At 37.6% G+C, this 12,776-nt stretch overlaps 1 protein-coding gene across 1 annotated transcript in view; it reads right to left on the bottom strand.

Annotated features, from left to right (window-relative positions):
- Positions 1-7,735: 7,735 nt before the first annotated feature.
- The window catches only part of PDPK1 (3-phosphoinositide dependent protein kinase 1), a gene marked incomplete at both ends in the record, with an annotated part of 47,651 nt that continues 42,610 nt past the window's right edge, over positions 7,736-12,776 (bottom strand). Inside the window, one exon of the mRNA XM_079543091.1 lies at positions 7,736-7,765. Within this exon, the coding sequence (XP_079399217.1) occupies positions 7,736-7,765 (30 nt within the window). The remainder of the gene's footprint in view (positions 7,766-12,776) is intronic.

Genomic DNA, 12,776 nt, shown 5'->3' on the forward strand with positions numbered 1-12,776 from the left:
TTCAGGAAGCCTGTTAAAGTGGCTGTGCCAAATCAGATGAAAGACCACTCCAGCTACACAATCTTTCACCATTAGCAAATACCACAGTAAAACCTCTGTTTATCTTTCCAAGTGTCCTATCACTTGCAGTACAGGTTCTTCTAAGACATATCTGTATTTAACAGCAGCTTTCTAACACATTTGTTGAGGTAGCAGGCAGGTTTCCTGTGTAGTGGGTACACCTGGGGCGTTCACATTGCTTGAATTTGCATCCTTCCAAACTCAGCACTGAAAGCTGTTACTGCTGATCTGAATGGACACGGTGAAAAAAAAATCACACTTCTTTGCAGACACTGAGGATTCCAGTGATATTACCAACAGCAGTGATTTTTAGAAGGAATGGTTAACACACCATTCAAAGGATTTATCTTGTGAGATTGGGCAGGCTGCAGCCTTGGGTAACACAAACAAGGACTATGTGTTTATGACTGCCAGGCAAGCCTGGAGCCCACTGAAAGCTGAACATGCAGCGCTGTCTTCATCTTCCTGAAATGAAACTTCCTGCAGAAAGGAGCATTAGCTCTTAATAAGCTCCAAATCTTCTAAAGTCTAAATTAGATGCTGTCGCTTACTTGGAAGTGTGCAGTCTAGGAGAACTATCTACTTCAGATCCCCCTTAACTGGTTTCTGGTACACACTTATCCCTTCTGTGCTCTCATTTCTGCTGATTTGTGAAGATGCCTGAAACTGCAGATTTCTGCAGTAGGAATCTGGATTAAAAGCAGTGCTATTAATGATAAAGTGCAAATGCATTTAGTAACAAAGCCTGATAAAAGTAAATAGTGAACACATCAAGTAGTTAATTTCTACTTGAGTAACTTGCTTTTAAGGTATATTTTAGCAAAATTCAAATACAATTAAAATGCAGGAAATAACTTTAGTAAACTGGCACAATTTCACTATTTCTAAATTTTGAACATGTTTTGCATTTAAAACCAATTAAAACTATCAAGATGAAATTCACCTCATTCTTAATTGTGTAGCCCCTTAAGATTTCAGAGTTCACTAAGTGGCTTGTTTACATTTCTTATTACAAAGTGTCAGATTCATTTTTCAGATATAAGTATTTGTATTAAAAACCTACATACTGGATTCTAAAAGAAATCAGTGAGGTTATGCAGGTTGATTTGTTAGCTATGTGAATGGAAGAAAATATACACAAAGTCATTAATTAAAACTTGACACTTTTCTTTGTTGTATCCATCCCAGAGGGGACAATTTCCTGCTATAATGATCAGCGACATTCAGCATAAGCACTAAGGAAATACCTTAATTTCCCAGTGGATGTACATCTGAATAAACATGGCTTTTTCTGTGATCAACTCTTTGAGGAAACAGAGAAGGATGCATCTCCTTTACAAAGGAAAAAGTACTGCTGCTCTGAATCACTGTAGAAAAATGAAACATTTTATGTCTAAATGAAGTGCTACACCAAGTGTATCAGCAACTGTTATGGTCAACCGTAATGGATTTAAAAAGAAAGATTTAAGACATCAGACTTTAAAAGGGAAAAACAGATTTATTTCATGCAGTTTACAATAGGCTAGTGTTATGAAAAGGAGGTTAAAAAAATACCCACACACATTTTTAATTGTATCTTTGTTTTAAAAATGATGGCTAACTATACCAACTTCAAATGTCTTGGGAAGCCCTAGCAGATTTTTTATCCAGGGAAACTCCCTGGATTCAATTTTTTGTCCATGTCTGTGCTAAGAGTTCTGGCTAATGCAAAGGCATTAAAACCAAATCAAAACTCAAACTTTGCTGCAGTAAGAACACTTCAGAGATAACGAATTGGCACAAAATAAAGTGTTATTGCTAATCCACTATCCAGGAAATAACATGTTGCTAGTATGGCCACTTGGATATTAACACAAACAGCTGATGCACAACTAACTGTGAGACAGGTGCTTTAAAACCAACAAAACCAACCTGCTGAATTGGGTATGTGGGCCTAGACAGACTGTAGGAAATGGATTCAGGGATTTTTTTCACAGCGAGGCTCAGATGAGGCTCAGGACAGAAGCAGGCTGAAATAGTTGCCATTTGGTACTTGTTCAGTTTGGTGCTCTTGGTTCAGCTCCAAGCAGATAGGTTGGCAACATTTTTTGACAGTGTCTTGGCACTTGCTTTTCTCCTAGCAAGAACGCGTGGGCCAACTTCAATTTGAATAATGTTGTGCATGAGCTTTTGTAAAATCTTCAAAAGGAACAAGAATCATGTACACAGATATTTCAACTCTTACATTTCATACGGATTGATTGGGCCTGGACATCTCAGTAGGTGCTAGGTTGGGTCAAACCCTAGGCTCAGCATTCCGAAGCAAGGAGAACTTGCAGAACCTTCTCCTGCCTCAGACATCCCCAAAGGATCAAAATAACTATCAATAAATTGTTTTAATTATAGTAATTATTTATACACAACATCCTGAAGAGAACCCTGGAAAGAACCCAGAAAACTCTGCAGCAGTATTTACTTACTGAGCTTTCCAGAAGTTTATACCTTGGTAGATCTTACAACAGTGAAGGACAGCTAAGTTGCAATGAAATATTCAGCATCAATTTCCTGGCACAGAATCTTCCTCAAAGTCTCTCTGTTGGCAGTTCTGTTCACAACAGCTGTTAGATTTCAACATGGGCAATAATAAAGTGGTGGGCAAATGTGCTGTCATCTCTACTGTACTCCTTACCAAGCTGGATACTGAAATTCCAAACAAGATATGAATGCAATTATATCTGCAATTGGTTATATCTGCAATTTCTAAAAATGATTTCAGAGTTTGAGTTAGAAAAACAAACTAGCTGCTTTTTAGAAGTTATTTATGTCTCTAGAACCTCAAATTAGCCCTGGACAGTATTTTAGCCCTTAGGATTTCTGCAGTGAAAATGAAGAGTTCCTTCTTTTACACAAACTGAACAATAAAATAAGACCTATTTAGCCCTTTAAAGCCTCAGTCCACTAAGAAGCCTTTAAAGACAGCTCCTGATTGTTGTGAGCCAAAAGAAAGAAAAATTATATTACACTGAGTCCAGGCAGCTTTCTACATTTTTTTTAAAAACTGAATATTCATCCTATTTTAAGAATCAGTAATCCTACTCACAAACCCAGGTAAAATCCTGAGATTGTCCTTAAAGCTGCAAATAATTGCAGTCTAAAGTATAGTGAAGCAAACAGACAGCTTCCTCAAAATGGCTGTGTTAGGAAAGACACTTCACCAGAGACCCCTGGAAGTTTTAATCCCACTGTCCTGAGATAACAAGTACTGCTAAAGGCAAAGCAAAATCCCATCTCTGTTTCAAGGACCCCAACTGTAGGGTTGATTGAAGAAGTTAATTTAAAAACTCGACAGAGATTGTTGATGCTGAGAGAGAGATTAAAACAGGAGAACGACACTTTCTTGTTTTACAAAGTGAACAAAATGCCAAGTTTCGTCTCCAGACTCTCTTTTTTCCCTTGGCCTTAATCCCAAAGAAAAGCCCAGTTCTTAGCAGTTCTCTCAATACATCTCAAGGAACATATTCCAGCATACCTGAACAACTGGACAACCCACATTATAATACATTTCCTAGATAACTGCATTCACTCACACATTCCTGCATTCTAAGTTCATTTTTATAATACTAATGAAACAGTAATTTGTAAATGGTGTGAGTTTGTTACTGCTCAAAAAGAGACCGAAACTTCCAGCAACCTCAACAGATGTTCACGGAATGCAGCGTTCTGTTCTGAGAAATAGTTTTCTGAAAATATCATCATCCCACTCAACAGACCTGCTCCCTGAGCAAGTGCATGTTCTTTTGTTTAATCTGTGAGAATTTATTTTTTTTTCTCCTAAAAAAAGTTCCACTCTCAGAGAAAGAGGAGTTTGAATCAAGTTCTTGTATCTCCAGAAAGATACCAGGAAATAATCTCATTTCTCATCAGTCATAACTGCGCAGAAACACTGCTGGAAATGGAGCTATGCAACTACTGCCAGAATAAAATCTGAACAGAAAAAGCTGGGTAGGTATCTTGAGCTCAGTTTCTTCAAGAATATATTTTACTAATGCTCAGGTGGGAAGATGAAACAGTTCCCAGGAACTGTTATCACGACAAGAAGCCTACTGAATTTGAAAAAACAAAACCAACAACAGTTTCCACATGTTCCAAGTATAATCATGCTGAAGACTGAAAGTTCAGTAGGCGACCAGGCCTGTGACACATTTCTGTGGGATAACAAACTGCAGTTATCCATAATCCTTAGAAATCCCACAGTAAGGAAGAGAAAATTCCAGGTAAACTTTTGCTAAGAAATCTATTCCACACATACTGCGGGACCTGCTGAGTCAGCCCATACTTTTGGACAACTTCACAACTTCGCAGCCTCAGAATGCAGATCACTGCAGATAAACTCTGATTCAATTGCTGCCTGAAGTAATGCAAAAGTGTTTGATGTAAAAATCAGTCATCTCCGATATTGAAAACCAGCCTGTTTCCTAACTTAAATAAATGAATATAGTAAGTATGGACTTCTTGGTTCTTCAACAAGAAGTCCATCATGCAATGAAAGTCTCTGAGAAACTCCTCTAAAAATCCACTACGACCTACTGGAGTGGCCTCCTTCTGCATGAGCAACACACAAAACCACTGCCCTGAATATTCATAGAGTGAAAGTGTGGGAAGCTAAACCTTTCACAGAACTTACATTTTCATGAGAGGTTACCTTAACTAACTGTACATTTTGGTATCTCTCCCTCCCTACTTTCTTCCTTCGTCAATCTCTCCATGCTCAAAACCCTAAATCCTAACTTGGAATACTGTTTTAATGTAAAGAGAGAGAAGCTGGAAAAATCCAGAGCTCACCTCAAGCTTTTTTTCAGAATAGCTTTTCAAATACAACCCCTCAGCATCAGTTTTACATAATCATGAGCAGTTGGCTTAAGTGAATACTCCCCAAAGGACAGAGAAGAAACAAAGGACGCCGGTTTAAATGAAGTCCGTACGTAATCTCATCCTGCAAGATGTTAAATTATGAAGCAATTGTAAAAACATGATGTAGATTGGACTCTAATGAAAAAAAAACCCGCCCTGTACTTGAAATTACAAGAGTCAAATAAAAACCTTCTTTAGGGATTGATTCTTAATGCCTTGAAAAAGGCACATGATTGCACTTCCATCTATCTGAAAGCCTCAGATGTTCACAAAAAAAATCAACAACAGCAAGAACAGGAAAGTAGGTAGTTCAGGTGTTCTCAAGCAATAGCACATATAAAATAATTTATAAGGTACCTGCCTTTTTTTTTTTCTTTTTTTTTTTCCTTAAAATCTCCATGAGGTATCGGAAACAAAGTGCAAAATGATTAACCACCATTTTCCCCAAATTTGCTACAACAGGGATACAATGTAAACTGGAGAGCAGGTAATCTCAACATAAAAGCATGTTTTAAAACTGAAAAAAATCCAGAGAAAAAACATACTTAGGAAAAAAAAACCAACCCTTTTCCGTACTCTGAGTTTGTTCGACTGGCTCAGTTTGTTACTTATGCTTTGCTGCTGCCATTCTTGAAGGTCTCACCTTGTGAAATAAAATACTCTGTCTTTTGAGGGTTAAATAAGAGACAAAGGAAGTGCAGATTTAGAAGGATTATTACGCGGATATTTTGGGCATTAGAATACGCGTGCGCCAATGCCACAGTGCTCTGTAAAGCTCGTCAAGAAAACCTGGTCAGCTGCAATTCCATGAGCTGGGGAGCTCAGAGAATATGGTGGAGTCATGCTGTTTAAAAACACAGTGACTACTGCAGCGGAGGAAATGCTTTAATATGTAGATAACACAGACAATAGTTAGGCTTATTTTCAGATACACAAGATAATCTGTTACTATTTAGGGGAACCTTGGGCGCTAAATTTAAGCTGATAAAATATGGGTGCCTAAAAAAGTATAAAAGTATAAACATTTTCCCCTACACAATTACATGTTTAGCAAATTCAATTCATTTTGAACATCTTTAAAAAAGACAAACATTGTGTGTATTGTTGTGGAGGGGCCAGCAGCTTTCAGTGCAGACCACGTCCAAGTGGCAAAATGCATTACAAACCCTTTCAAGCATTAGATGCATGAACAAAACGTTTAGCTCACTGTTTAACCAGCTTAGTAGAAATGTTTTTTTGTTTGTTTGTTTTTTTACAAATTCTGCCAAACTTTTATCAATGTATAGTAAGTCTTTTTTGGTTGTTTTTGTTTTCTTTTTTTTCTTTTTTTTTTTTTTTTTTAGAAAAAAAGGGTAGGCCTTAGGTGCTTGATAATCAGGCATTCATGTAAAGGATTACCTAGAGTATGCGCATAAATCCTGAAGTTACTGAGAATTAAAACAAATGTCTCTAGAATTCAAAACAATTTCATAACTTTTTGAAACTTCCTTCCACTGCTTTCAGCTACATGTGTCAACGTAGCTGGGTTTTATACTGTCAATATCATTAAGTGTTTTGAAGACGTGAAAGATTTTTCTCAAAACATAGTGTACTAAAAAGCTCCAGTCTTGTGTATTAGCCTTCCTCCAGGACACAAATCAATCAAGCTGAACCAGATGTTTTCAAAGTGTTCTTTAACTGCATAGTTGCAACAGTACAGAAAGACTGATTATGGTTATCTTGAATGTCTGGTTTTTCAATATTTCAAGAAGTTTCAATTGCACAAGCTCGTGTTCATGCTCAACACTGATTTCTATCCCAGTCACAGAGACATTGATCAAGGACCAGCCAGCCCAATTTCTATAATCTCCAGCTCTTGAAAAATCTCCACCATAATCCACTGTTAGCAATACTTACAGGAATCTTAGAAGTACAAGCACAGATATGAATACTAACATCTCAAAAGAAACAAAATTTTCTGTTGTTCATCTTAAGTGAATTTCGATTCCCCTTCCAAACATCTGTCTAAGACTGGAGCGTGACTTTTACAGGAGGAGACTGTTTTGTCAGAAGGAACATCAAGAATGACTCAGACGAAGGCCATTTTCTCTGAGTATAGTCTTCCCTTTGGGTATTAACGTACGCTATAAACCCAGTCAATATATACAAACCTTCCTTTAAAGAAAACCTTTGTTGTATAACTTTTTACGTGCTAGTTTCAGTTGATCTCCTAGGCTGTTCTTACCTAATAGAATATGTTGCAGTGCCATAAGGAATGTGCAGTGTGAGACAGTCAGCTGGGGCTGTCACTGATGCTGTCACTGATTCTGAAACAATATAGGCCCAAATATTTGCGTTTGTGGGCTGTAACGTGTGTGTGTGTGTGTGTGTGTAGCACCAATTGCATTGTCTTTTAAATGTTTATAATTATTAGTAGGAAAATTTCTGCTAACTGATCAACATTGGGTCATCCAGCACCAAGCATTAAGTGCTACATGTCTCAGAGGAAAATATGAGTGCGTGGTTATTTCTTTTCAGATGGCCAGTGTTGGATAGCCCATAAGAGAGTACAACCATGCACTACAACCAAAACTTAAAACACACTCCCACACCATCTATTCCCATTAAGTAATCTTACAATGCATTAAGCCAGTTGACACCAGCTTATAGGCAAAAATGGTTGAACCCAGATCAACAGAAAATTGTCTAAATCAGATTTTTTTCTTTTGCAGCCAAGACTCTTCAATGTGACAACTCACTGCATCTTGGAATAAACAAGAAAAAACTTCACCCTTCAATACTGCCTTCACATCCTGGATCCTCGTTCTTGCAAAATCTGAAAGAGGCAAATAAAAACTCCGTGAATGAAAATCCATGCAATGTCATTCCTATAGAATGGAGGACAAAGAACAACATAATGACTACTTCAAATAACCAATATCAATTTTTTAAGAAGCTGGTTCAAGGACCTTCCTGAAACCTGTGCTTTAAGATTGGAAAAAAAAAAAAAAAGATTAATACATATCATATTTACTGTCAAACATTGTGAAAACACATGTACATCACTACTAGTAACAGAGTCTGATTAATATAGTCAAAGCTTAAGGGTTGGGAGATATAAGAAGAAAACCATTTCAGTCTCACCACTGATCTAAATTTACTTAGTATGGTAAATGAACTCAGATACTTAATTGAAAATTAGGATGTAATCTTAATTTTTTGCCACTGTAGAAAAACGTCCTCAACTCTTGGAAGTTTCAGCTGCAAACTACATCCTCTGAAAACATGAATTAGCAATTCAAAATGTGCAAAATGACACAGTGGGTGAGATGATGCAGACAGCTTTCAAAGACCAAGAATACAAGTTGGCAAGAATCTAATCTTCATTTGAAACAGATGTCCAGACTTGATATTTTGCATGAACTACACGTAACCAATGACATTTCTTCACAGATACTTACTATGCTGTTCAGAAATATAAAGCTCATCAGCTGGACAGGCCAGCTATAGGAAAATAAATACTACTTTATGACAGCAATTTTTATATATTTTTACATGAATATTGTTTGCTCCTGCAAGTTCTCACAAGTTAAGTAAGCATCCTAGGCCACAGGAAAACTGCTTCTACAGAGACAGGACACCGCAATTCTCACACACGACTTTGTCCATTGATATCTTTTGAATGATCCAAGACAAGGAACTGAGAAGCACTGCAGCTTTTGACCTCATGAGCAGGAATGTACTTCTCACAAATCGCAGCTGTTACTACAGAACTGAGATTCCCATTACCATGAGTAAAATGATTATTTTTTTCCTTAAAGCAGTTGGTTCGTTTAATATTCACTTTAAAAGGTGGTATCAAATACAGGGGCTGAAGTCTAACAGAAAAAAAAAAATCTGTCCTTGAAAACTCTGGGAAATGTTGTATATAACATCTAGCAACACAAAGGTTATGTATCCCATTTGCATTTGACTATCACTTTTTTCCTTCTCTATTTAGATTCTCTTCAGCACCTCCAGTGAAGGAAGGATCCACATTTTAGGACTGACTCCAGGCAACAACATTTCTCACATTGCTGCTCTAACCTGAGTGGCAAACAGCAGTAACCAGGTCAGCTCTAAGGATGCCTAGTTCCACAGAGGAGCCTTCAAGCAAACACAGAACCAGTCATGACTGAGGTAAAAAAAACCTACTAAGTAGAGCTTCAGAAGTACTGAGCACAAATATTTAACAGTGCTCATCTGAAAGTTAAACTATCTCTAATGATACTTCATTTTTTCTTAATTGTTGTGTGTTTCCTAAGTGCTGGAAATGGCTCTTGATTTCAAACACTGAAAGAAAGCAAAGGCACAGCATTGGGAACAACAGCATGGCTGTCTTCAATATATAATTTCTTTCTATGATGATTTGAATTTAATCTCATATTATAACAAATATCACGCCAATAACTCAGTAACACATTCTACCCCAAACAATTCACAGAATTTGACAGCTCTGTGCCTGTTGGGTAAAAATTGGCAACCACTTATAACACAGCATGCCAATTCCATGCATGGTTTCAGATGAAAAAGTCTAGGTATTTGGTTTCTTTTAAATATTGTTTGAATGTTGACAATTGAACATACCAGCCTCTATCAGTCATCAGGCCCAATATGTCTTTTTCACAGTGACTACAGTCACAGAACTACAGAATTGTCTGAGTTCGAGTTTTACAAGACCCTAAAAGATCATTTAGTCCAATTCCCCAGTCAAGTGGGGTCTTGCCTGCTTTGCACAACTTCATGGGACGTTTTTTTAGCACTAGAGTTCAGAAAGACTCCACCACCCCTCCTTCAGAGACAGTTGAATGTTAACTTCAAAATTAAAAAACAAATCATTTTTGTTTTTCTAAATCCACTTCACCACTTGCTCACTGAAATCCCGGCGGTGTCCCACTTTGCGGTTACAAAATTCTGTTTCATTTCAAAGTCACACAGTATTATTTCATTAGGAAAACAGATGACAATGCAGGATCTTCAATACATTTCCATACAGAAAGATGTTTCTGATGGGCTCTGATACGTTCTGATGCAAACACAGCCTATTTCAGGAGGAATAATTTACTGTGTGTACTAAACAAAACGCATTTCACATTGAATTGTAGGAAAGATACAAATGTGTTTGTTCTGCAAGGAAGAGACAGGCCTTGAAGCCAAACACAAACAAACAAAAAGCTTACTGGAAGCTGCAGAAATATATCAGGGGTTAATTGGATATATGCTTAATACCTAATCTCTTTCCTTTAGTACTTGCAGTCGATTGTAGCTAAGAACAATGTATCGGAACAGAAGCCCCCGTGGTGGATAATAGTCTGATGCAGCAATTCTAGCCAATGAGGCCAAAAACACTGCTGAAACAAGCACCTGTGCAATTAGAAAACATTACTGCATCTATTCATTTTGTGAACGTTTCCCATCTAAAGTACAACATTTGAGTTTATTCTTTCTTTAAAAAATACTCTGACGTTTATTTAATAGAGATAGAACTACTTTCTGTAACTTCAAGAACACATACAGTAAGATAAAGCTACCCCAGATCTGGCTGTTCAACTTGGCACACCTTGTTGAGACAGTAAATCCAACACAAAGTAGAAAATTCCATCAGATCAGAAAATATTTTAACATGCTTTGCTTCATGCTTTTCTGGTAACCCCTACTTTTACTAAAGAGAAAGTGATTTCTGATTGCAGGCTCTCAAGAGAGAGGTGCTCCATCCACCTCTGTTTAGCAGCTGGGTGAAGGAGGATCTTCTATAGTCACGGCACAGTGATTTTGTCCAAAGAAGGAAAGAAATTTGAATTGAATTTGAATTTCAATTATCAAGAATGATACCAAAATTGGGCTTACTTACTAATTGCTCAAAGGATGACTGACTCTGTTCTGCAATCTGAATTTCCTCCTTTTCTTCTGAAAATAAGATGCTAATGAGATGGTGGCTATCTGGGCAATAATGCCGAGAGAAGACACCTCAACCATAGCAGAGGCAACTAACATTTGAAAATGGTTGTGGCAGATCTTCTAACTTCTGGTAGCTAGGACTGAGGAGTATATCTAGAGCAGAAAGCTTTCATGCAAGAACATGATCTAAACATGCAAGAACATGAGCTAAACAGAGACTTGCATTCATAATGCTCCTTGGTCCTTACTCATCAAATCTGATGTGTTCAGAATTTTCCTGCTTTTCATGCTTCTATTCTGTTTTTCCTCCAGGTACTCTCAGGAATGCTGAATAAACTCAGTTTCTAAGGGCCTGAGTGTGACAGCTTCTGAGATAACTAGAATGCAAGACCTATTTCCTCCCACTCAGAATAGATCTGCTGCAGATGCAATAGCATCTTAAGAGACTTTCTGTCTCCTGGGTAGCTTAAGAATCCAGCATTCAATTCCATCAGAGGACCAATTTACTTTTTTTCAACAAAGCTTCAGATTTGATCCATTCCTTGCAGCCATTTTGTAAAAACAGGATCTTTTACCAAGCCCACCTCAGCAGCAGTCTTGATTCAAAAACATTTAGTTTCAAAATTACCAGATATTTTGGCTATGCTGTACTTCAGTTAAGTTTATACATGTAATGCCAGATCAGGTGTTCACTGAAAATTTAGTCTGCAAGTCTGTATCAGATGCCCCTACACATAAAAAGTAATTAACAGAAAAGATGTCAAAACCAATTTTGGTCCTAGAGCATTGTCCCATACAATCTATATGAAGCACTTTTTCTCTTAGCATACCTTTAAAGGATATCATCATACTACAGCTGATAACAGCCACATTCATTATTTTGTCAAAGAGCCAACATACAGAACAGGTATTCTGCTTCTGCTAACCATGCCACAGCTATAATCACGAACAAATACACCACTAGGACCAGCCAAAGGATAGCACTACTGGGGACAGGAATCGGTGGGGCAGAAAAGCATCTGGGTAAAATCCTACGGCAGCCAGTGCTCACCATGACATTTATATTTAATCTGAGTCATTCATATCGTAATCCGTTTCTTCATCTTCACTCTGAGTGGCATGCAGCATGCAGCAAGTATAGAGAAAGGAAAGGAAAAGAAAAGATTGCAAGTGAGTCAGAGCTGCAACAAAGTACAGTCCACTTAGACTTGAAGCATTGGAGAATGGCACTAATTTACTTTTATTTGGGACCCCCACTCTTCATAAGGAAGCATGGCAGCAGACAATTTCAAGCAGGAACACTACGGATTTCATGAAAATGTCCTCTCCCAAATGTCCAAAATGTCTGCAGACAGAAGTCAACAGCGGCACACAGTATAATAACGGGGACCTTAAGCGCACAGAAAATTTAAATAACCTGAAGATGGTACCTTAGCTTCTCCACAGATGGAGAGGGATAGCACTTGAAAATCAAATTTTGGATGTAGATGTTATGAAGAGGCTTTAGTCATTACAGGTAAATAAACTGAAAGAGCAAAGTGCTTGTGGGAACACAGCCTATCTTACAGTAATGTCAAAGCTACCTGAAACAATCTAAGTCAATGTTCCAAATGGGGTTAAATTCCCCCCCTCAGCCACAGTAGAAGGCTGCAAAAAAGTCAACTACTGACAAGAACTAAGAAAAGCAGGTGCTTAAATACACCCTAAGACTGGCATCTTGCTACCTGTTACACAGTTTTGTTGGTCATTTTTGTTTTTTACTGCAATTTGACCAGCCATTTCTTCCTTAAAAACACCAATGGCAAAATCATGCTAAAATTACTACTCAGTGGAAAATATACACTACAGGACTGATCATTTTTGTACTTATTAACCACTAATGCTTCACAGCACAGCACATTTTCAATTAT

Source organism: Tetrao urogallus (genome assembly GCF_951394365.1).
Source record: "Tetrao urogallus genome assembly, chromosome: 15".
Classification (NCBI taxonomy): Eukaryota; Metazoa; Chordata; class Aves; order Galliformes; family Phasianidae; genus Tetrao; species Tetrao urogallus.